General features: G+C 40.6%; 1 protein-coding gene across 1 annotated transcript; it reads right to left on the bottom strand.

Annotated features, from left to right (window-relative positions):
* Nucleotides 1-492: 492 nt before the first annotated feature.
* birc7 (baculoviral IAP repeat containing 7) lies at nucleotides 493-16,659 on the bottom strand. The gene is made up of 7 exons (XM_060937907.1): nucleotides 16,188-16,659; nucleotides 5,999-6,098; nucleotides 3,249-3,330; nucleotides 3,116-3,161; nucleotides 2,349-2,561; nucleotides 2,082-2,147; nucleotides 493-695 (listed from the first exon to the last, which is right to left on the bottom strand). The coding sequence occupies exons 1-7, from the start codon at nucleotides 16,657-16,659 to the stop codon at nucleotides 493-495; spliced, it is 1,182 nt and encodes a 393-aa protein (XP_060793890.1).
* Between the last annotated feature and the right edge of the window lie 4,998 nt (nucleotides 16,660-21,657).

The following is a 21,657-nucleotide window of genomic DNA, read 5'->3' as shown; positions in this document are numbered from 1 at the left end:
AGAGTTGTAAATATTTTCCTGAGAATTTTTGATAAACTACAACTTTAGCTGGTTTACCAAACCAATTATGCTGAATTCGTCAACTGAATTCTTTTAAAATCATTGATATATTTCGACTAAGTTTCAGAAAGCAACATAAGTCCATTGGTCATTAAATATGCTATCCAACTGGGGTCAGTAAGGTAGACATTAATTAATTACTTAATATTAAGAAAAAAAGTAAAAGAAAACAGCTTCAGTTCAGTTTTAGCTTCAGGTTGCTATCATGCACCCACTTCAGAAAAGACTGGTAATTTTCTGACTAGTTGAATCAAGTGTTTTGGGATTAGGAAAACAATAAAATGTCTAGGACGTGGGTGTTACAGGACTCGGGTTGGGAGCCTGTGGTCTAAATGGTAGATTTAAATACTTTTAACTACTTCAAAGATAACTAGTTTTTAGAGGAGCTTTTTCAGGGCTCTCTCTCAGTTGTGGAGGTGTGTGTGGTAGTTCTCAGGACATGAAGGCACGCACGCTGCCACGTATCGCTGCTCTACAGATGGGGCAGTGTCGCAGGCTGGCCGCACACTCAGAACACACAGCCAGGTGACCGCAGGGGATAAACACCATGGACACCAGTTTGTCCATACATACTTTGCAGGTCCGTTCCTCCTGAAGCTGCTTCAACTGTTCCTCAGCATCCAGGGTCACCAAAACTGCAAAACACACACCCACACACACACTGCAAGTCACCTGAGTTCAGAACAACACTAACTGAAGTGTTACTTGACTTGCCTGTTCTTATAACCAACTTGTGAATTTCTGTAGTATGACAGTAAGAGGACAGTAAGACACACAACTTATAAGGTCACTTCCAATTGCTGGGTTTCAGTCACGTGACTTTTCTTAGCAGTTTTACTGGACGTGAAATAGCTGGTAGTCTAAACAACTGCCTTAGTGCAAACAACTAGCGATAACTTATCAGAGTACGCTCGTAATCTAGAAGCCACTGCTCGCTTTAGATATATTCAGAAGATTGCTATGTGCAATGGAATAGAGCCCTACAGTCTGGGAAAGAAGGATTTGTCACATGATCTCAAAAACTACCCTTCAGTCGAGTTCCCCGACATCTTGAACTATCTGGTGTTGCAGACGTCCTTCTACACCGCAAAACAGATGAAAGCATGGAAGAGTATGGAGGCTTACAACTTTATTGTATATGGCTGAGTAAAGGACCTCGGTATCAAGTCGCTGCCGAATGAATCCTGTATTGTTTTTGCCCGTGTAAGTATTTTTTTTTAAGCTTTTCGTTCGTGTCTTTACAACAAAGCGCTGCAAGTTGGTGTAAACAAACAACAGTTGGCTTGATTCTCACTTGTATTAGCTCTTATCTCTTAGGTAAATCATTCACAAAGATGATCAGAAACCCCTTTAAAGACTTGGATAGTTAAACAAGATGGAGAAGTGATCACGGCGCATTGTAACTGTATGGCTGGGGAAGAATTTTGTCGCGACCTTCATGCATATGGACTTTGTGAGGAGTAAACAAAGAAACAACTGGGGACTTTAGTGCTTCGTGACTAAAAAATAGTACTGTAAAATAATGACACATAGCAAGAAAAGTACTTGGAAAATGCTAAGGACATAGCAGAGAGGGAGATACAAACCTTTCACCAAGTGATCACTGCAAACTCGAGCGTGCTTCGACTCTGCTCCCTTCGATTTCAGTGAGAGGTCACAAAAGCCACCTTTCTTGAGGTCTTTTTGTGAAATCCTGTGTTCGTTCACCCTTTTTTTATTAGTTCACGGGGAACCCTGAAGAAACTTTTATCAGTTTCACGGTTTGATTGATTCGAACAACGCAAGCGTAAGGCATTTTTCATGCGAGCAATGCACCTTCTCCGTACAAACGCTTTGTCAACTGAGCTTTGGTAGACCACCAGCTAAAGTTTTGAATAACTAATGAGGCGGCTGTGACGTCACGTGAAACCCAGCAATACAGTATGTCACAATTTAATATGTGGAAATAAGATTATAAACTGTTCTCATGAATATAATCATGTCCACAAGCACAGAAAAAGTGAAACAGCATTAATTTCAACCTTTCTCCCTAAGTGAGGTCTGCAGGTTCATTCCATTGGCACTGCTGCTCTGCCTCGCCACAGGATCTAGAAGAAACAAATCTCACATTTGAGAAGGAACCAGCATATGATGTAATGTCTATGGCTTTTTCTTCTTAGTTCACATTATTTATGTCATGCACTAAATTACAGGTGCAATTGCTATAGCCAGTTCCTGGGACAATATTAGATATGAAAGTCTATTTTATGCATGTCTGTCTTTTGAAAAGCAGCAAATACTCTCAGCACCTGTGTTATTATCACTGCCCTGCCTCTCCTCCTCTTCAGCCTGCAGGACGTCAGCCACTAGGTCAGAGACAGAAGTGTAATGGTGACCGGTGAGCAGGAATCGAGACTGAACCAGGCTCTCAACTGGTGCTTGCTCAAAACCCATCTGCAGCACTGCCTGCACCACCGGCGAGAACATGGTCGCTGCTGGTGCACTCTGCCCACTCAATACATCTTACCATTGCATGGGGAGAAACATGAGTGTGTAACTGTACATTATGGTCTCCGAGTCCTGTGCTCAAGGAAGCACAAAGCTTTTTATAGGTAGTTATAATTAGATGTAAAGAATACACACATAATTAAGCAATATCATACAAGAGTGCGGTTATAATGAATATCAACACGGCTGTGACATTCTGCAGACACAAGCTCGCAAGGTGACTGCCGTAGGTAATCACAGCCATGCCGATATTCAGTATAACGGCATGATTGTGAGTGCCATATTACTTTTATTGAAATTCTAAACTGAAATAACTGTTCAACAGAAATGTTGTATAATGACGGTCATACTGACACACATAGAATACACTAATACTGATCCAAAAGAATGGTACAATCATGTAGTCTTTCGTATTTGATTTCAGTCAGTTGGACTTCTACTTTGAAAGCAAGATGACATAGGATTATTGTAAGACTACTCTGTTTTAGGGAAGCCAGATTATCCTCCTTTTCTTGTTTTTGCTTTATTTTTGACCTGATTGTGTTTATATACCTGTTAAAACACTTACCATGGCCAGTGGTGATATTTCTTGCAGTTGAATGCTGGGATTCAGTCTGTAAACAGAGTCATAATTAGTCTCCAAAATCACTTGAATTTACAAGTAGCTCATTAGCAAGTGTTACAGAATGAAAGATACACACTGCCATCTCCGATGTGTTGAAATATGACTGCTGTACATTGCTGATGTACTCTTGTCCCCTTGACTGGATCAAATACTCACATCTAATATAGTATAAAGAAAGAAACAAGGAAAGAGTGAAAAAATAATTTAAGAAAGCAAGAACATACAGAATGTACTTACATAAATAGTCAGCCCTTTGAAACTTTGAACATTTTATAGCATTACAGCCTGGAACTGAAAATGAGTTAATTGGGATTATATGGATTGTTTCACAATCATGGTTGTCTTTCTGAATAACACCAACTAACTCCTTCAACTTGGTCTAGTATATATATGCTGGAGTTTCTTATACCTTATTTTACAGGGACACACCAGCCCTACCGACAGCAGTAATGCTTCTTATCCCATGGTGCTTGAAAGTTTGTGAACCCTTTAGAATTTTCTATATTTCTGCATAAATATGACCTAAAGCATCATCAGATTTTCACACAAGTCCTAAAAGTAGATAAACAGAACCCAGTTAAACAAATGAGACAAAAATATTATACTTGGTCATTTATTTATTGAGGAAAATGATCCAATATTACATATCTGTGAGTGACAAAAGTATGTGAACCTTTGCTTTCAGTATCTGGTGTGACCCCCTTGTGCAGCAATAACTGCAACTAAACGTTTCCGGTAACTGTTGATCAGTCCTGCACACCGGCTTGGAGGAATTTTAGCCCATTCCTCCGTACAGAACAGCTTCAACTCTGGGATGTTGGTAGGTTTCCTCACATGAACTGCTCGCTTCTGGTCCTTCCACAACATTTCGATTGGATTAAGGTCAGGACTTTGACTTGGCCATTCCAAAACATTAACTTTATTCTTCTTTAACCATTCTTTGGTAGAACAACTTGTGTGCTTAGGGTCATTGTCTTGCTGCATGACCCACCTTCTCTTGAGATTCAGTTCACGGACAGATGTCCTGACATTTTCCTTCAGAATTCTCTGATATAATTTAGAATTCATTGTTCCATCAATGACGGCAAACCATCCTGGCCCAGATGCAGCAAAACAGGCCCAAACCATGATACTGGCACCACCATGTTTCACAGATGGGATAAGGTTCTTATGCTGGAATGCAGTGTTTTCCTTTCTCCAAACATAACACTTCTCATTTAAACCAAAAAGTTATATTTTGGTCTCATCCGTCCACAAAACATTTTTCCAATAGCCTTCTGGCTTATCCACATGATCTTTAGCAAACTGCAGATGACCAGCAATGTTCTTTTTGGGGAGCAATGTTCTTTTCCTTGCAGCCCTGCCATGCACACCATTGTTGTTCAGTGTTCTCCTGATGGTGGACTCATCAACATTAGCCAATGTGAGAGAGGCCTTCAGTTGCTTAGAAGTTACCCTGGGGTCCTTTGTGACCTCGCCGACTATTACACACCTTGCTCTTGGAGTGATCTTTGTTGGTCGACCACTCCTGGGGAGGGTAACAATGGTCTTGAATTTCCTCCATTTGTACACAATCTGTCTGACTGTAGATTGGTGGAGTCCAAACTCTTTAGAGATGGTTTTGTAAACTTTTCCAGCCTGATGAGCATCAACAACACTTTTTCTGAGGTCCTCAGAAATCTCCTTTGTTCGTGCCATGATACACTTCCACAAACATGTGTTGTGAAGATCAGACTTTGATGGATCCCTGTTCTTTAAATAAAACAGGGTGCCCACTCACACCTGATTGTCATCCCATTGATTGAAAACACCTGACTCTAATTCCACCTTCAAATTAACTGCTAATCCTAGAGGTTCACATACTTTTGCCACTCACAGATATGTAATATTGGATTATTTTCCTCAATAAATAAATGACCAAGTATAATATTTTTGTCCCATTTGTTTAACTGGGTTCTCTTTATCTACTTTGCTAAAGATCATGTGGACAAGCCAGAAGGCTATTGGAAAAATGTTTTGTGGACAGATGAGAGCAAAATAGAACTTTTTGGTTTAAATGAGAAGCATTATGTTTGGAGAAAGGAAAACACTGCATTCCAGCACAAGAACCTTATCCTATCTGTGAAACATGGTGGTGGTAGTATTATGGTTTGGGCCTGTTTTGCTGCATCTGGACCAGGATGGCTTGCCATCATTGATGGAACAATGAATTTTGAATTATACCAGCGAATTCTAAAGGAAAATGTCAGGACATCTGTCCATGAACTGAATCTCAAGAGAAGGTGGGTCATGCAGCAAGACAACGACCCTAAGCACACAAGTTGTTCTACCAAAGAATGATTAAAGAAGAATAAAATTAATGTTTTGGAATGGCCAAGTCAAAGTCCTGATCTTAATCCAATCAAAATGTTGTGGAAGGATCTGAAGCGAGCAGTTCATGTGAGGAAACCCACCGACATCTCAGAGTTGAAGCTGTTCTGTATGGTGTGCAGGACTGATCAACAGTTACCAGAAACGTTTAGTTGCAGTTATTGCTGCACAAGGGAGTCACACCAGATACTGAAAGCAAAGGTTCATATACCTTTGCCACTCACAGATATGTAATATTGGATCATTTTCCTCAATAAATAAATGACCAAGTATAATATTTTTATCTCATTTGTTTAACTGGGTTCTCTTTATCTACTTTTAGGACTTGTGTGAAAATCTGATGATGTTTTAGGTCATATTTATGCAGAAATATAGAAAATTCTAAAGGGTTCACAAACTTTCAAGCACCACTGTATTTGTCTATTTGTGTACGTATCATGTGGAAAAATGTGTTACCGTGGGAACCACTTAGCATGTTCCTGCCATGGATCATCTCCAGACTCCCAGTTCCTCAAACTACCATTGCAGAAGAAACACTTCACGTTATCACTATGACCTAAATGAAATGACAATGATAAGGCATTAGTATTTGCATTTGTACTGTGGTGATATTATTACCATATCAAGGAAATGGGAAAGGATTTTACACTGGATTGCTGGAATTTTAAGCAGCATACCTATGGTGTGAGCTATGATGGCCCACCCAAATTATGATCAAATCATTATTCTTTTAACAGAGATTGTGTTGATTAAAATAATTTATACCATAGTGCAGTTGAATTCTTGAATCAGAAGGTGAAGTCAATTCATTTGTATAGTGGATTTAACAGCAGACATTGTCACAAAGCAGCTTTACAGAAAAGTAAAGCTTTTAAACATATGAAGTAATAAATTTATCCCTGATGAGCAAGCCTGAGGCAATGGTGGCAAGGAAAAACTCCCTCAGACCACATGAGGAAGAAACCTTGAGAGGAACCAGACTCAAAAGGGAACCCATCCTCATCTGGGTGATAATGGATAGCATGATTGTAAATAACTTGCTTCTATAACTGTGTCCTATATGGTCAAAAAGTGCAATTGTATAACCAGGAAATTCATTATAGGTTTAACATGAAGTCTATTTTGATGAAGTGATCAACTGTTCATTGATGAAGACTTGAGCACAAAACTGTTCATGACAACTGCAGTCTTAAAGTTATCATGGCAATTGCATTCCTCAGCCATCATCGCAAAACTGTTTGTATTAAGTGCCCAGAGCCATCTTCTAAGTGTATCTTCAGGCTGTCCATATGGGGCCATCCTCCACAGGAGCAAAGTGATGAGAATCTCAGCCAGAAGTAGGACATCAGGGGCTGTACATATGGGGCCATCCTCACAGGAGTGATGAAAACTCCAGCAAGAAGTAGGGCATCAGGATGGATCAGGCAGGTTCGAAGAGTAGGAGAGGTCAGCATCACTGATATCTCAGGAGTGATGTGTAAGTCAACAGAGAGAGAGAGAGAGAGAGAGAGAGAGAGAGAAAAGCACAGATTCTAAGGGTATTCCCATTGTTACCTGATGGTTAAAAAAAAGTGTATATTGTGTGCTATTTTTAGAAGAGGTTGGATTGCTTCTGGTAGTATCTGTTTGAAGAGTTATGTAGGTAAGGGATCTAGTACACAAGTTGAAGATGAAGAAATTAGTGAAATTAGTTCGGCCTCTCTAAGGGTAGTAGAAAATTCTAATCGCTGATCTGATGCATTGTTTTCAACAGGATTACTTTTCAAATTGTCTGGCTTTAATTTTGCCATTGAAAAAAATTCATGAAGTCATTGCAACTACATACTGAAGGTGTTCATGTTTTCATGGTGTTCTTATTCCTAGTTAATTTTGCTACAGTATTAAATAAGAACCTAAGATTATTTTTGGTATCTTCTATTAGGGTGGAGAGATATGTTGATCTTGCAGCACTAAGAGCTTTTCTGTACTTCAAGAGGCTCTCCTTCCATGCTAATTGCAATACTACCAATTTTGTTTGGTGCCATTTACGTTCTAATTTTTGAGTGGTCTGTTTTAAAGTGTGTGTGTAATCGTTATACCAGGGTGCTAGCTTTTACTTTCTAATTATTTTTATTTTAAGTGAAGCTACATCATCCAAAGTATAGCAGAACGTTGACTCTAAGCATTCAGTTGCCTGATCAAATTCTATGGGGTCTGATGGGCCAATCAAAGTTAATAACTCTGGGAGACTATTGAAAAAAGTTTGCGTAGTAGTTGATGTGAATGAATGTTTGATGCAGTAGTGTGGCAAGGTGCATATGTTATTGCTAAGATATATTTTGAATGAGATGAGATAATGACCTGAGGTAGATTCAAACTGTGGAAGTGTGAGTATGTTTTCTATATTTAATCCAAATGTTCGTATTCGATTGAGTGTGACCACCATTATGAGTGGGTCCTGTGACATTCTGATTAACCCCTACTGAATCTAGAATGGAAACGGATGCTGTTTTCTTCAACAATTAAGACTTTGTCTCAAGAAACAACCAGGTTCAAGATGAAATCCACAAATTCAGAAAGAAATTCAAAATATGTCCACAGGGGGCTGTAAATAATAATTAGCAGAATCGACTGGGTAGACTTATTTTTTGTGGCTACATATGTTGTTTGTATCGAGAACTTCAAACACCTTGAATTTATGATCAGGTTTTTGTGTAATACCTTGATAATCATTACACATAACTGCAACGCCTCCTGCTTTTCAGTGAGATGAGGCTGGTGTATATAACTGTATCCAGGAGGACTAGCTTCATTTCGTGCGACATACTCATTTGTATGTACACTCACAGTACATTAAACTCTTGATCAAAAACAATTGCATGAACAATAAGCATTTTAAATGAAAGAGATGTAATATGTAAGCCCTACGGTACCTTAAGATCAAAGGTGCTGGCAGTGCCTGAATTTTCAGTAGGATCTAATTTTATGTTAATTAGTGTGGCAGTGGGGTCGTGGTCAATCATCAGTCTGTGACCGGAGGGCGGAGTCAGGGAAGGTAAGTGGCAGAATCACTGCACCTGAGGTTGAGTAATGTGTTTGTGTGTCTTCCCCAGTGACCGCGCCCTATTTAAGGAAGAGAGCGAGAGCAGAGCGGCCTCTCTCCCCAACCAGACGACTGGAGTGTGTGTGTGTGTATATATATGTGTATAGTTAAGGCTGAAAAGCTAAAATAAACGGATTTTGTGAACTCAGTTCTGGCCTGCCGTCCTTCTGTGCTCCACCCACCCATCCGAACTGCTACAATTAGGTTACTAGAATAAACTATCTGAGTATTTCTATTTGTTAGGTATAGCTTGGGGAACAGTCTCAATACAGTGAAACCTGAGTGACGACTCTGTGCAGCTAGCAGACAGTCAGTTTAGCCTGTTTGTCTGCTCCCTGGCCTTATCTCTGGATCGTCACAAATTAACTACACCTGTTCTGAGATTATGGGCTATGCTGCAAGAAATAAGAGCAGCACCTTCCTGAGTGGGATGGATACCATCCCGCCCTAACAGGTCAGCCTTGCCCTCAAAACTACTCCAATTATCAACAACCCCGATTCCAAAAAAGTTGGGACAAAGTACAAATTGTAAATAAAAACGGAATGCAATGATGTGGAAGTTTCAAAATTCCATATTTTATTCAGAATAGAACATAGATGACATATCAAATGTTTAAACTGAGAAAATGTATCATTTAAAGAGAAAAATTAGGTGATTTTAAATTTCATTACAACACCACATCTCAAAAAAGTTGGGACAAGGCCATGTTTACCACTGTGAGACATCCCCTTTTCTCTTTACAACAGTCTGTAAACGTCTGGGGACTGAGAAGACAAGTTGCTCAAGTTTAGGGATAGGAATGTTAACCCATTCTTGTCTAATGTAGGATTCTAGTTGCTCAACTGTCTTAGGTCTTTTTTGTCGTATCTTCTGTTTTATGATGCGCCAAATGTTTTCTATGGGTGAAAGATCTGGACTGCAGGCTGGCCAGTTCAGTACCCGGACCCTTCTTCTACGCAGCCATGATGCTGTAATTGATGCAGTATGTGGTTTGGCATTGTCATGTTGGAAAATTCAAGGTCTTCCCTGAAAGAGACATTGTCTGGATGAGAGCATATGTTGCTCTAGAACCTGGATATACCTTTCAGCATTGATGGTGTCTTTCCAGATGTGTAAGCTGCCCATGCCACACGCACTAATGTAACCCCATACCATCAGAGATGCAGGCTTCTGAACTGAGCGCTGATAACAACTTGGGTCGTCCTTCTCCTCTTTCGTTCGAATGACACGGCGTCCCTGATTTCCATAAAGAACTTCACATTTTGATTCGTCTGACCACAGAACAATTTTCCACTTTGCCACAGTCCATTTTAAATGAGCCTTGGCCCAGAGAAGACGTCTGCGCTTCTGGATCATGTTTAGATACGGCTTCTTCTTTGAACTATAGAGTTTTAGCTGGCAACAGCGGATGGCACGGTGAACTGTGTTCACAGATAATGTTCTCTGGAAATATTCCTGAGCCCATTTTGTGATTTCCAATACAGAAGCACGCCTGTATATGATGCAGTGCCATCTAAGGACCCGAAGATCACGGGCACCCAGTATGGTTTTCCGGCCTTGACCCTTACGCACAGAGATTCTTCCAGATTCTCTGAATCTTTTGATGATATTATGCACTGTAGATGATGATATGTTCAAACTCTTTGCAATTTTACACTGTCGAACTCCTTTCTGATATTGCTCCACTATTTGTCGGCGCAGAATTAGGGGGATTGGTGATCCTCTTCCCATCTTTACTTCTGAGAGCCATTGCCACTCCAAGATGCTCTTTTTATACCCAGTCATGTTAATGACCTATTGCCAATTGACCTAATGAGTTGCAATTTAGTCCTCCAGCTGATTCTTTTTTGTACCTTTAACTTCTCCAGCCTCTTATTGCCCCTGTCCCAACTTTTTTGAGATGTGTTGCTGTCATGAAATTTCAAACGAGCCAATATTTGGCATGAAATTTCAAAATGTCTCACTTTCGACATTTGATATGTTGTCTATGTTCTATTGTGAATACAATATCAGTTTTTGAGATTTGTAAATTATTGCATTCTGTTTTTATTTACAATTTGTACTTTGTCCCAACTTTTTTGGAATCGGGGTTGTATAAAGCCCACATTGTTTTCCTGAGCACCACCTTGACAACTAGTAGTTCAACGACCATAACCTGCTGTAAGCTACATCGCCATGCTGCATTGAGATGGGGCCAGAGCATGTTACAGCATCAGACATCACTTTCACTGCTTTTAATGTCGTGTCTCCTGAGGGCCTGAAGATCACACGCATCCAGTGTTGATTTTCAGCCTTGTCTCTTGCATACAGAGATTTCTCCAAATTCTCTGAATCTTTTAATGATATTATGTACCATAGATGATGTGATTCCCAAATTCTTTGCAATTTTACATTGAGGAACGTTATTCTTAAATTGTTGCACTGTTTGCCCACGCAGTCTTTCACAGAGCAGTGAACCCCTCCCCATCTTTACTTCTGAGAGACTCGGCCTCCCTGAGATGCTTTTTTTATACCCAGTCATGTTACTGACCGGGGCGGCACAGTGGTGTAGTTTTTAGCGCTGTCGCCTCACAGCAAGAAGGTCCGGGTTCGAGCCCCGTGGCCGGCAAGGGCCTTTCTGTGTGGAGTTTGCATGTTCTCCCCGTGTCTGCGTGGGTTTCCTCCAGGTGTTCCGGTTTCCCCCACAGTCCAAAGACATGCAGGTTAGGTTAACTGGTGACTCTAAATTGACCGTAGGTGTGAATGTGAGTGTGAATGGTTGTCTATGTGTCAGCCCTGTGATGACCTGGCGACTTGTCCAGGGTGTACCCCGCCTTTCGCCTGTAGTCAGCTGGGATAGGCTCCAGTTTGCCTGCAACCCTGTAGAACAGGATAAAGTGGCTAGAGATAATGAGATGAGTTTAAACATTTGACATGTTGTCTTTATACTATTTTCAATGAAATATGGGGTTTCCAGAATGATTTGTAGTAACCGAGCCAGAATCAGCATCTGTTTAAAAGGGTTAGCCAGAACGGCGGGACATGACATTTTTGACATTGACATTCTTCTTTCTGAGACCAGTGGAAATTCAGACATCTCCGTCTACAGCGTCGAAGGGCCGCATGCATTTCTGTCTCGAATCACTTCCTACTTCTCTCACATACATTCACACATGCGCACACACAGCAGTGGCAGTACTAGTAAGCTCTCGTTCATTCCAGTCATTTCAGCAGTGAAAGGAGTACAAAAGGGAATTCATGTCCTGAAAAGAGATTTATAAAAACAATGAGTGAAAATGAGTGAAAATGTACATTACCTACCCATGTATATTGTCAAATGACCGAACACGACCCTTAGAATCAGGGTTAAAAATAGCCCAAATGTCATCAACCTATGTAGTGTTTGTGTGGTGTTAAATTGTTGGAACAAATGCAAAACTATTTCATATATGTCTGACAAAAGCCTCTGGTCTTCTCAAAGTTTGATTTGGCTGTATTCTGATCAAGTCCTCAGGGTGGTGAAAGACTAAGTAGTGTGTCTGTGAATTTGAGCCCCATACCAGGCCAATGAACACATTTTATTCTCTAGGACAATGTCCTTTCCTAAAGAAGCATATTGCTACCACACCAGAAAAAGGAAAACAATCAGTATCATGTAATAATGTGAAAAGTTTGTTATAACAATATATTTTCACGTTACTATGTGAAATGTTTCACATTATAAAATTATAATTTGGTTTCATGTTGTAACTTGATCATTTATATTGTTAAAACATGGAACTTTTCATGTTATAATGTGATAACTTTAAACGCATATTTGAACCTATGGTGTGAATGAGGTGTGCAGAAAATAAACTGAGTAATATAGGGAATAAACTGGGTAATATGGAGAATAAACTGGGTAATATGGAGAATAAACTGAGTAATATGGAGAATAAACTGGGTAACATTGAGAATAAACTGGGTAACATGGGGAATAAACTGGGTAATATGGAGAATAAACTGGGTAATATGGGGAATAAACTGGGTAATATGGAGAATAAACTGGGTAATATGGAGAATAAACTGAGTAATTATGGGGAATAAACTGCGTAACATGGAGAATAAACTGGATGATACGAGGGGAAGTCAAAAAGTTCTAAGACAAATTGAAAAAAATCTTTATTTATGAAAATAACAAAGCTATTTCTCTACATATCCTCCATTTAAGTCTAAACACTTCTGCAAGTGATGTTTCCATCGGAGAATTCTTTCTTTGTATTCCTTTTTTTAAATTCTTTTGAATTCCCTTTGAAATTATCATATGTCAGAACTTTTTGACTTACCCTCATATGGGGAATAAACTGGGTAATATGGGGAATAAATTGGTAATATGGAGAATAAACTGGGTAATATGGGGAATAAACAGTAATATGGGGAATAAACTGGGTAATATGGGGAATAAACTGGGTAATATAGGGAATAAACTGGGTGATATGGGGAATAAACTGGGTAATATGGAGAATAAACTGGGTAATATGGGGAATAAACTGGGTGATATGGAGAATAAACTGAGTAATATGGGGAATAAACTGGGTAATATGGGGAATAAACTGGGTAATATGGAGAATAAACTGAGTAATATGGGGAATAAACTGGGTAATATGGAGAATAAACTGGGTAATATGGGGAATAAACTGGGTGATATGGAGAATAAACTGAGTAATATGGGGAATAAACTGGGTGATATGGAGAATAAACTGGGTAATATGGGGAATAAACAGTAATATGGGGAATAAACTGGGTAATATGGGGAATAAACTGGGTAATATGGGGAATAAACTGGGTGATATGGAGAATAAACTGGGTGATATGGAGAATAAACTGAGTAATATGGGGAATAAACTGGGTAATATGGGGAATAAACTGGGTAATAAACTGGGTGATATGGAGAATAAACTGAGTAATATGGGGAATAAACTGGGTAATATGGGGAATAAACTGGGTAATACGGGGAATAAACTGGGTAATATGAGGAATAAACTGGGTAATATGGAGAATAAACTGGGTAATAAACTGGGTGATATGGAGAATAAACTGAGTAATATGGGGAATAAACTGGGTAATATGGAGAATAAACTGGGTAATACGGGGAATAAACTGGGTAATATGGGGAATAAACTGGGTAATAAACTGGGTGATATGGAGAATAAACTGAGTAATATGGGGAATAAACTGGGTAATATGGGGAATAAACTGGGTAATACGGGGAATAAACTGGGTAATATGAGGAATAAACTGGGTAATATGGAGAATAAACTGGGTAATATGGAGAATAAACTGGGTAATATGGAGAATAAACTGGGTAATATGGAGAATAAACTGGGTAATATGGAGAATAAACTGGGTAATATGGAGAATAAACTGGGTAATATTTACACAATTTACTCAAGTTCTATTTTACACTTAGGTTGAGATATGGCGAGATTCTGCTGTTACTGAACACGGTGGGTGACACTGTAATAAGTATGCGCACTCTAAGAAGGATTTTAAAATACACAGGGCTGTACAGAAGGAAGAATGAGTCCGACCCACTGGAGGGGCACGGACGGCTCCATGGTTACAGCCCATGGACGGCTCCATGGTTACATGCTACCTCCAGCGGGTTGGACTCATTCTTCCTCCTATACAGCCCTGTGTATTTTAAAATCCTTCTTACAGTACGCATACTTATTACAGTGTCATCCACCGTGTTCAGTAACAGCAGAATCTCACCATGTCTCAGCCCAAGCATAAAACAGAACTTGATTAAATGTCAGTGAGCCATATTACCCAGTTTATTCTCCACACACCTTATTCAAACCATAGATTCAAACATGAGTTTAAAGTTATCACATTATAACATGAAAAGTTTCATGTTTTAACAATATAAATGATCTCGTTATAATGTGAAACCAAATTATCACATCATCTCATCTCTCATTATCTCTAGCCGCTTTATCCTGTTCTACAGGGTCGCAGGCAAGCTGGAGCCTATCCCAGCTAACTACGGATGTAAGGCGGGGTACACCCTGGACAAGTCGCCAGGTCATCACAGGGCTGACACATAGACACATGCCCCTTTTCCACCAAAGCAGTTCCAGGGCTGGTTCGGGGCCAGTGCTTAGTTTGGAACCGGGTTTTCTGTTTCCACTGACAAAGAACTGGCTCTGGGGCCAGAAAAACCGGTTCCAGGCTAGCACCAACTCTCTGCTGGGCCAGAGGAAAGAACCGCTTACGTCAGCGGGGGGGGCGGAGTTGTTAAGACCAACAACAATAACAAGACCACGAAAGATCGCTATTTTTAAGCGTCGAGAAGCAGCAGCTGTACAAACGCAAAGTCATCCATTATTATTATTATTGTTGTTGTTGCTGCTGCTTCTTCCGCGTTGTTTTTGCTTCGATATTCGCACCAAGGTTTATGTAAACGTAGCGCTGTAACTGACGTATACAGCGACGTAATGACGTATACAGCGACGTAACTGACGTATACAGCGACGTAATGACGTGGCTCCGCTTAGCACCGCGAGCTATGGAAAAGCAAACTGGTTCTCAGCTGGTTCGCAAGTTGAACGAGTTGTGAACCAGCACCAGCACTGGCCCCGAACCAGCCCTGGAACTGATTTGGTGGAAAAGGGGTAACAGACAACCATTCACATTCACTTTAGAGTCACCAGTTAACCTAACCTGCATGTCTTTGGACTGTGGGGGAAACTGGAGCACCTGGAGGAAACCCACGCGGACACGGGGAGAACATGCAAACTCCGCACAGAAAGGCCCTCGCCGGCCACAGGGCTCGAACCCGGACCTTCTTGCTGTGAGGCGACGGCGCTAACCACTACACCACCGTGCCGCCCACTTATTATCTCATCTCATTATCTCTAGCCGCTTTATCCTTCTACAGGGTCGCAGGCAAGCTGGAGCCTATCCCAGCTGACTACGGGCGAAAGGCGGGGTACACCCTGGACAAGTCGCCAGGTCATCACAGGGATGACACATAGACACAGACAACCATTCACACTCACATTCACACCTACGGTCAATTTAGAGTCACCAGTTAACCTAACCTGCATGTCTTTGGACTGTGGGGGAAACCGGAGCACCCGGAGGAAACCCACGCGGACACGGGGAGAACATGCAAACTCCACACAGAAAGGCCCTCGCCGGCCCCGGGGCTCGAACCCAGGACCTTCTTGCTGTGAGGCGACAGCGCTAACCACTACACCACCGTGCCGCCCACCCAATTATTATTATTATTATTATTATTATTATTATTATACCACCACCATATTATCACATCATAATATGAAATATATATATTGTTATAACAAACTTTTCACATTATTATGTGATACTGATTTTATTAATTATTTTTTTCTGTTGTGGAAGCAATATGCTTCTGTACTTTCCCGATGGTTGTCTTGGAATCATCTCCATCTTTCCCCATACACGACACTCCTTACTTTCAAGACAAAATGTCCTGAACGTACAGTATTTTCATGTCCCAATTGTTCATCCGAAGAGAAAACGAATGTTAAGACGAACAAATGAGTAAAAGCCCGTACCTGTGTAAAAGAAGCCAGCGCGTGCCAGTGTATCCGGTTGGATGGAAGCGCTTGTGGGCCAGGTGCTGAACGTGGTGAGGCGTATGTCCTCGGACTCCATCTCCGGATAAGCGGCTTGACCGGGTGTCACCTGCTCGCCTGCAGCCAGGCGCTGCAGCTGGCTCAACAGCTGGCCGTCCACCGAATCCGTTGAAGTGCGGACACGCTGAACATCACTCGAAATGAACTCGCATGCAGGAAAGTGGCGCCGGTGCTCACCAGTCGGATTCTCCTCATGTTCCCAGTGCCTGGACGTCCTGTCACAGTGAAAGCAGGGCATCATATCTCCTGGTCCTAGGAAGTAAAAACCAGTGTGTGCTTGCTCAGCAGATCTATCTGAAGCGTTCACTGGCCAGTTGTGGAAAGTCCTCAGTCGTTCCTCCTCGCTGTACATCCTGTTTCCATCGCCATTACACTCTCCTGTATGAGGCATATAGCTTACGTCCTATAAAGGAGGAATCCAGATATGACCCGAACCCCCACTGCTTGTGTTATAGACTGGCTTCTAGAAACTCTGGCAGAAAGTGAAGAGGATCTGAAAAGCACACACAATGGGACACGCTCCCTGCTAAAACCCCTATTGTAACTGCTGTGAACACAGATCACTTTTTTGTTTCAAATGACCTGCAGTGTGCTATGGTATTTCTGGGATGTGCAAATATGCTATTGGCATTTTATCATAAAAACTAAGAAATTTGATTAGGCTGAAAAAATACACGTAAACTGGAGGGAAATAGGGATTTAGGTGGTGGGAAACCCTACTTACTTACATATATAGTACTGTGCAAAAGTCTTAGGCATCTTATTTTTTTTCATACAAACTTTGTTATAGATTTCTATTTTATGACTTCTACATTATCGAGTCAGTAAAAAAACATTTTAACATTCGTTTTCCAGCACAAAATTAAATGTTACAGGAAAAAAATGTTTGTATCTGAGCAGCATATTACATAACAGACCACTTTTCAGATTAAAAAAGAAAACAGAATGATTTTGAACAGAATGAAGGCTGCTGGGTTTTGGTACAAAATTAAGAAGCAAGTGTGACAGTCAAAGTGTCCAGAAGAACTGTAGCTGGTTCTGTAAGATGCTCAATAAAACCTACAGCTCATTTCCTTAAAACTGCACTCGTACCTGAGACTACTATATTTTTTTTTAAAGCAAAGAGTCGTCTCACACCAAATATTGACTTTGTTTCACTTATTATGGCTTATTCACTTCTGTTTATAGTATTTTTTTTAATGTTGTAACATTTCATTTCATTTAATCACCATTTTTGGTCTCCAGCATTTCTTTACATAAGACTTTTGCACAATACTGTATATACCATTCAATGTACGGTACATGTTTTTATCAGTACCTCATGTGTATAGATGTGATTAAACATGTTCAGACTAGTGACAGATCCTGACCTGGGTGAGATGGGCAGTTGCTCAGAGGCAGTTCCAGAGGGTGGCATGGGGCAACCAGATAAAAAGCTTTATTTAAACACGCACTGAGATGTCTCAAAATTAACCTTACTTTAAATAAGTATGCAACCTGATTGCCTTAAAAAAGTCACTAAATAAAGGAATTGTATGTTGTACAATGTAAACAACAACAAAACCTAGTGTCCCAAGCACTTTTTTTTCTTTTAGGGAGAACTGTACTTCAAGATGCGAAGGAACAAATCCAGTATGGAGGACTGGATACAAAACAAATAGAATGAAAGAACATTTCCACATTCTGTGCAAAATGATGCCTCCAGTAACTGTCCATAGTGTTTTTGTTATGAAGGTAAATATTCAATGGAGATACCTGATTTAAAACTGGGGGAAATAGAAGTTGAAAAACAAAACTACAATTTAAAAAAACTAGAAAACTTTTTTTTTTCAAATATTCAAATATCTGGGGTCAACTGTACAAAGTAATGGCTAGTGCAGAAGAGAAGTGAAGAAGAGAGTGCAAGCAGGTTGGACTGGATGGAGGAGAGTGTCAGGAGTGATTTGTGATGATGGTTGCCAGCAAGAGTGAAAGCGAAAGTGTACAAGACCATAGTAAAAGCAGCGATGTTGTACGTACGGTTTGGAGACAGTGGCACTGATAAAAAGACAGCAGGCTGAACTGGAGGGAGCAGAGTTGAAGATGTTGAGATTCTCATTAGGTGTGACAAAGTTGGACAGGCTTAGAAATGAGTAGATGAGAGGGACAACACATGTAGGACGGCTTGAAGACAAAGTGAGAGAGGCGACATTGAGATGGTTTGGAGTCATACAGAGGAGAGATCCAGGGAATATTGGGGGAAAGAGTGCTAGAGATGGAGTTGCCAGGTAGAAGGAAAAAAGGAAGATCAAAGATGAGATTTATGAATGTGGTGAAGGAGGATATGAGGACGGTTGGTGTGACAGAAGAAGATACGGAGGACAGGAGGAGATGGAGGGACATAATCTGCTGTGGCGACCCCTAAAAAGTTGTGAAAGTTTGTGAACCCTTTAGAATTTTCTATATTTCTGCATAAATATGACCTAAAACAACATCAGGTTTTTAAACAAGTCCTAAAAGTAGATAAAGAGAACCCAGTTAAACAAATGAGACAAAAATATTCTACTTGGTCATTTATTTATTGAGGAAAATGATCCAATATTACATATCTGTGAGTGGCAAAAGTATGTGAACCTCTAGGATTAGCAGATCATTTGAAGGTGAAATTAAAGTCAGGTGTTTTCAATCAATGGGATGACAATCAGGTGTGAGTGGGCACCCTGTTTTATTTAAAGAACAGGGATCTATCAAAGTCTGATCTTCACAACACGTTTGTGGAAGTGTATCATGGCGCGAACAAAGGAGATTTCTGAGGACCTCAGAAAAAGCGTTGTTGATGCTCATCAGGCTGGAAAAGGTTACAAAATCATCTCTAAAGAGTTTGGACTCCACCAATCCACAGTCAGACAGATTGTGGAGGAAACTGAGGAATGGAGGAAATTCAAGACCGTTGTTACCCTCCCCAGAAGTGGTCGGCCAACAAAGATCACTCCAAGAGCAAAGCGTGTAATAGTCGGCAAGGTCACAAAGGACCCCAGGGTAACTTCTAAGCAACTGAAAGCCTCTCTCGTATTGGCTAATGTTAATGTTCATGAGTCCACCATCAGGAGAACACTGAACAACAATGGTGTGCATGGCAGGGTTGCAAGGAGAAAGCCACTGCTCTCCAAAAAGAACATTGCTGCTCATCTGCAGTTTGCTAAAGATCACATGGACAAGCCAGAAGGCTATTGGAAAAATGTTTTGTGGAAGGATGAGACCAAAATAGAACTTTTTGGTTTAAATAAGAAGCATTATGCTTGGAGAAAGGAGAACACTGCATTCCAGCATAAGAACCTTATCCCATCTGTGAAATGTGGTGGTGGTAGTATCATGGTTTGGGCCTGTTTTGCTGCATCTGGGCCAGGACGGCTTGCCATCATTGATGGAACAATGAATTCTGAATTATACCAGCGAATTCTAAAGGAAAATGTCAAGACATCTGTCCATAAACTGAATCTCAAGAGAAGTAAAATTCAGTGCTCTTCATCGGGAGCACAGAATAAGTCACTGAACTGGTATGAGTCAGTTTGATTGTCTATCAATTTGAAATGTCCCTTTTATAGTGCAAGAAAATATAATCTATTTGTTTAAATTATATTGACTGATATAATTACTTTGAAGAACAATAACTTTAAGGCGGCCTTGGGCTGAAGTGCCCTTGAGCAAGGTACCTGACCCCTGACTGCTCCCCGGCGCTCTGGTGTGGCTGCCCACTGCTCTGTGTGTGTGTGTGTGTGTGTGTGTGTGTGTTCATTGCTTCAGATGGGTTAAATGCAGAGGATGAATTTCACTGTGCTTGAAGTGTGCATGTGACAAATAAAGGTTTCTTCTTCTAAAATCTACAGTAAAATTAATTGATCTTTATTGTGAGCATAAATTGTTCACTGTGAACTGATTTGGGTGGGTTTGATCATCTATTTATTTGAAATGTCCCTTTTATAATGAATCAAATTAGACACCTGGCTCAATTATATTGATGCATCTTGTGACTTTGAAGAGAAATTAATTTAAAATTCTACAGTAGTTAATTGATCCTGTTTACCAATTTGAAATGTCTCTTTAATAATGTGTCAAAATAAAGTATATTTCTTTCACTTATATTAACAGATATTTATTACTTTGTAGAGCAATAACTTTAAAACTCTACAGTAAAATTAATTGCTTTTTATTGTGAGCATAGTGTTGGTCACTATGAACTGATCTGAGTGGGTTTGATCATCTATCAATCTGAAACGTCCATTTTATAATGCATCCAAATAGTCTATTTGTTTCAATTATATTGACAGATACAATGATATTGAATTACAGTTATTTCAAAATTCTACAGTAAAATGACCTGAAGCAGCCATGGCCTGAAGGTTAGAGAAACAGCTTTGGGCCCAAAGGGTCGCCTGTTCGATTCCCAGGAACGGCAGGAAAATATGAGGGGAGTTGAATGAAAGAGCAGCACCTTCCCCTCCTTCTGTATCATGGCTGAAGTGACCTTGAGCAAGACAAGGCACCTAACCCTGAACTGCTCCCCACTACTCTGGGTATATGTGTGTGCTCATTGCTCACTTGTGCGTGCATGCGTGTGTTCACTGCTTCAGATGGGTTAAATGCAGAGGAGGAATTTCGCTGTGCTTGAGTGTACATCCATCCATCCATCCATCCATTATCTGTAGCCGCTTATCCTGTTCTACAGGATATCCTGTTCTATAGGCTGGAGCCTATCCTAGCTGACTATGGGTGAGAGGCGGGGTACACCCTGGACAAGTCGCCAGGTCATCACAGGGCTGACACAGAGACAAACAACCATTCACACCTATGGTCAATTTAGAGCCACCAGTTAACCTAACCTGCATGTCTTTGGACTGTGGGGGAAACCGGAGCACCCAGAGGAAATCCATGCAGACATAGGGAGAACATGCAAACTCCACACAGAAAGGCCCTCGCCGGCCACGGGGCTCGAACCCGGACCTTCTTGCTGTGGGGCGACAGTGCTGGATTTTTCCAGACGCGTTTTGTTATTTTATTTTATTTTTTTCTGCTGTAGACAGATGGCCTTGTGCAAAATTACCCTCCTGGATGAGTGTGTAAAGGGACATACTTTTATATAAAAAAAAACATGAAGTTGGTCCAGGATATGCACTTTAAATAGTATGATAGTAGAAAGGTAAGCTACTGTGGGGTTTTAGGACCTCGCGGACACTTTCCGCTTTCGGTAATATTACCGTTAAGTGTCTAAAATCCGCACCCCTATATTTTACATGCGGCTAATTTTACCGTGGATTCAGAAAGAGCGGCTTAACCGCACGCCAAGCCGGTAGATGGCGGTAATTCACGAATTCAGTTTGCCAATCGCAAAAAAAAAAAAAAAAAATCACAA

Source organism: Neoarius graeffei, chromosome 13, assembly GCF_027579695.1.
Source record: "Neoarius graeffei isolate fNeoGra1 chromosome 13, fNeoGra1.pri, whole genome shotgun sequence".
Classification (NCBI taxonomy): Eukaryota; Metazoa; Chordata; class Actinopteri; order Siluriformes; family Ariidae; genus Neoarius; species Neoarius graeffei.
This window is presented reverse-complemented; position numbering and strand designations above follow the sequence as displayed.

Excerpts from the sequence above, each read along its gene's own strand:
- birc7 (XM_060937907.1), bottom strand. The coding sequence starts at position 16,659 with ATGCCTCATACAGGAGAGTGTAATGGCGATGGAAACAGGATGTACAGC. Across the intron at positions 2,562-3,115 it reads AAATATCACCACTGGCCATG|ATGTATTGAGTGGGCAGAGT; the intron begins GTAAGTGTTTTA and ends TGCAATGGTAAG. Across the intron at positions 696-2,081 it reads GACCTCACTTAGGGAGAAAG|TTTTGGTGACCCTGGATGCT; the intron begins GTTGAAATTAAT and ends TGTGTTTTGCAG.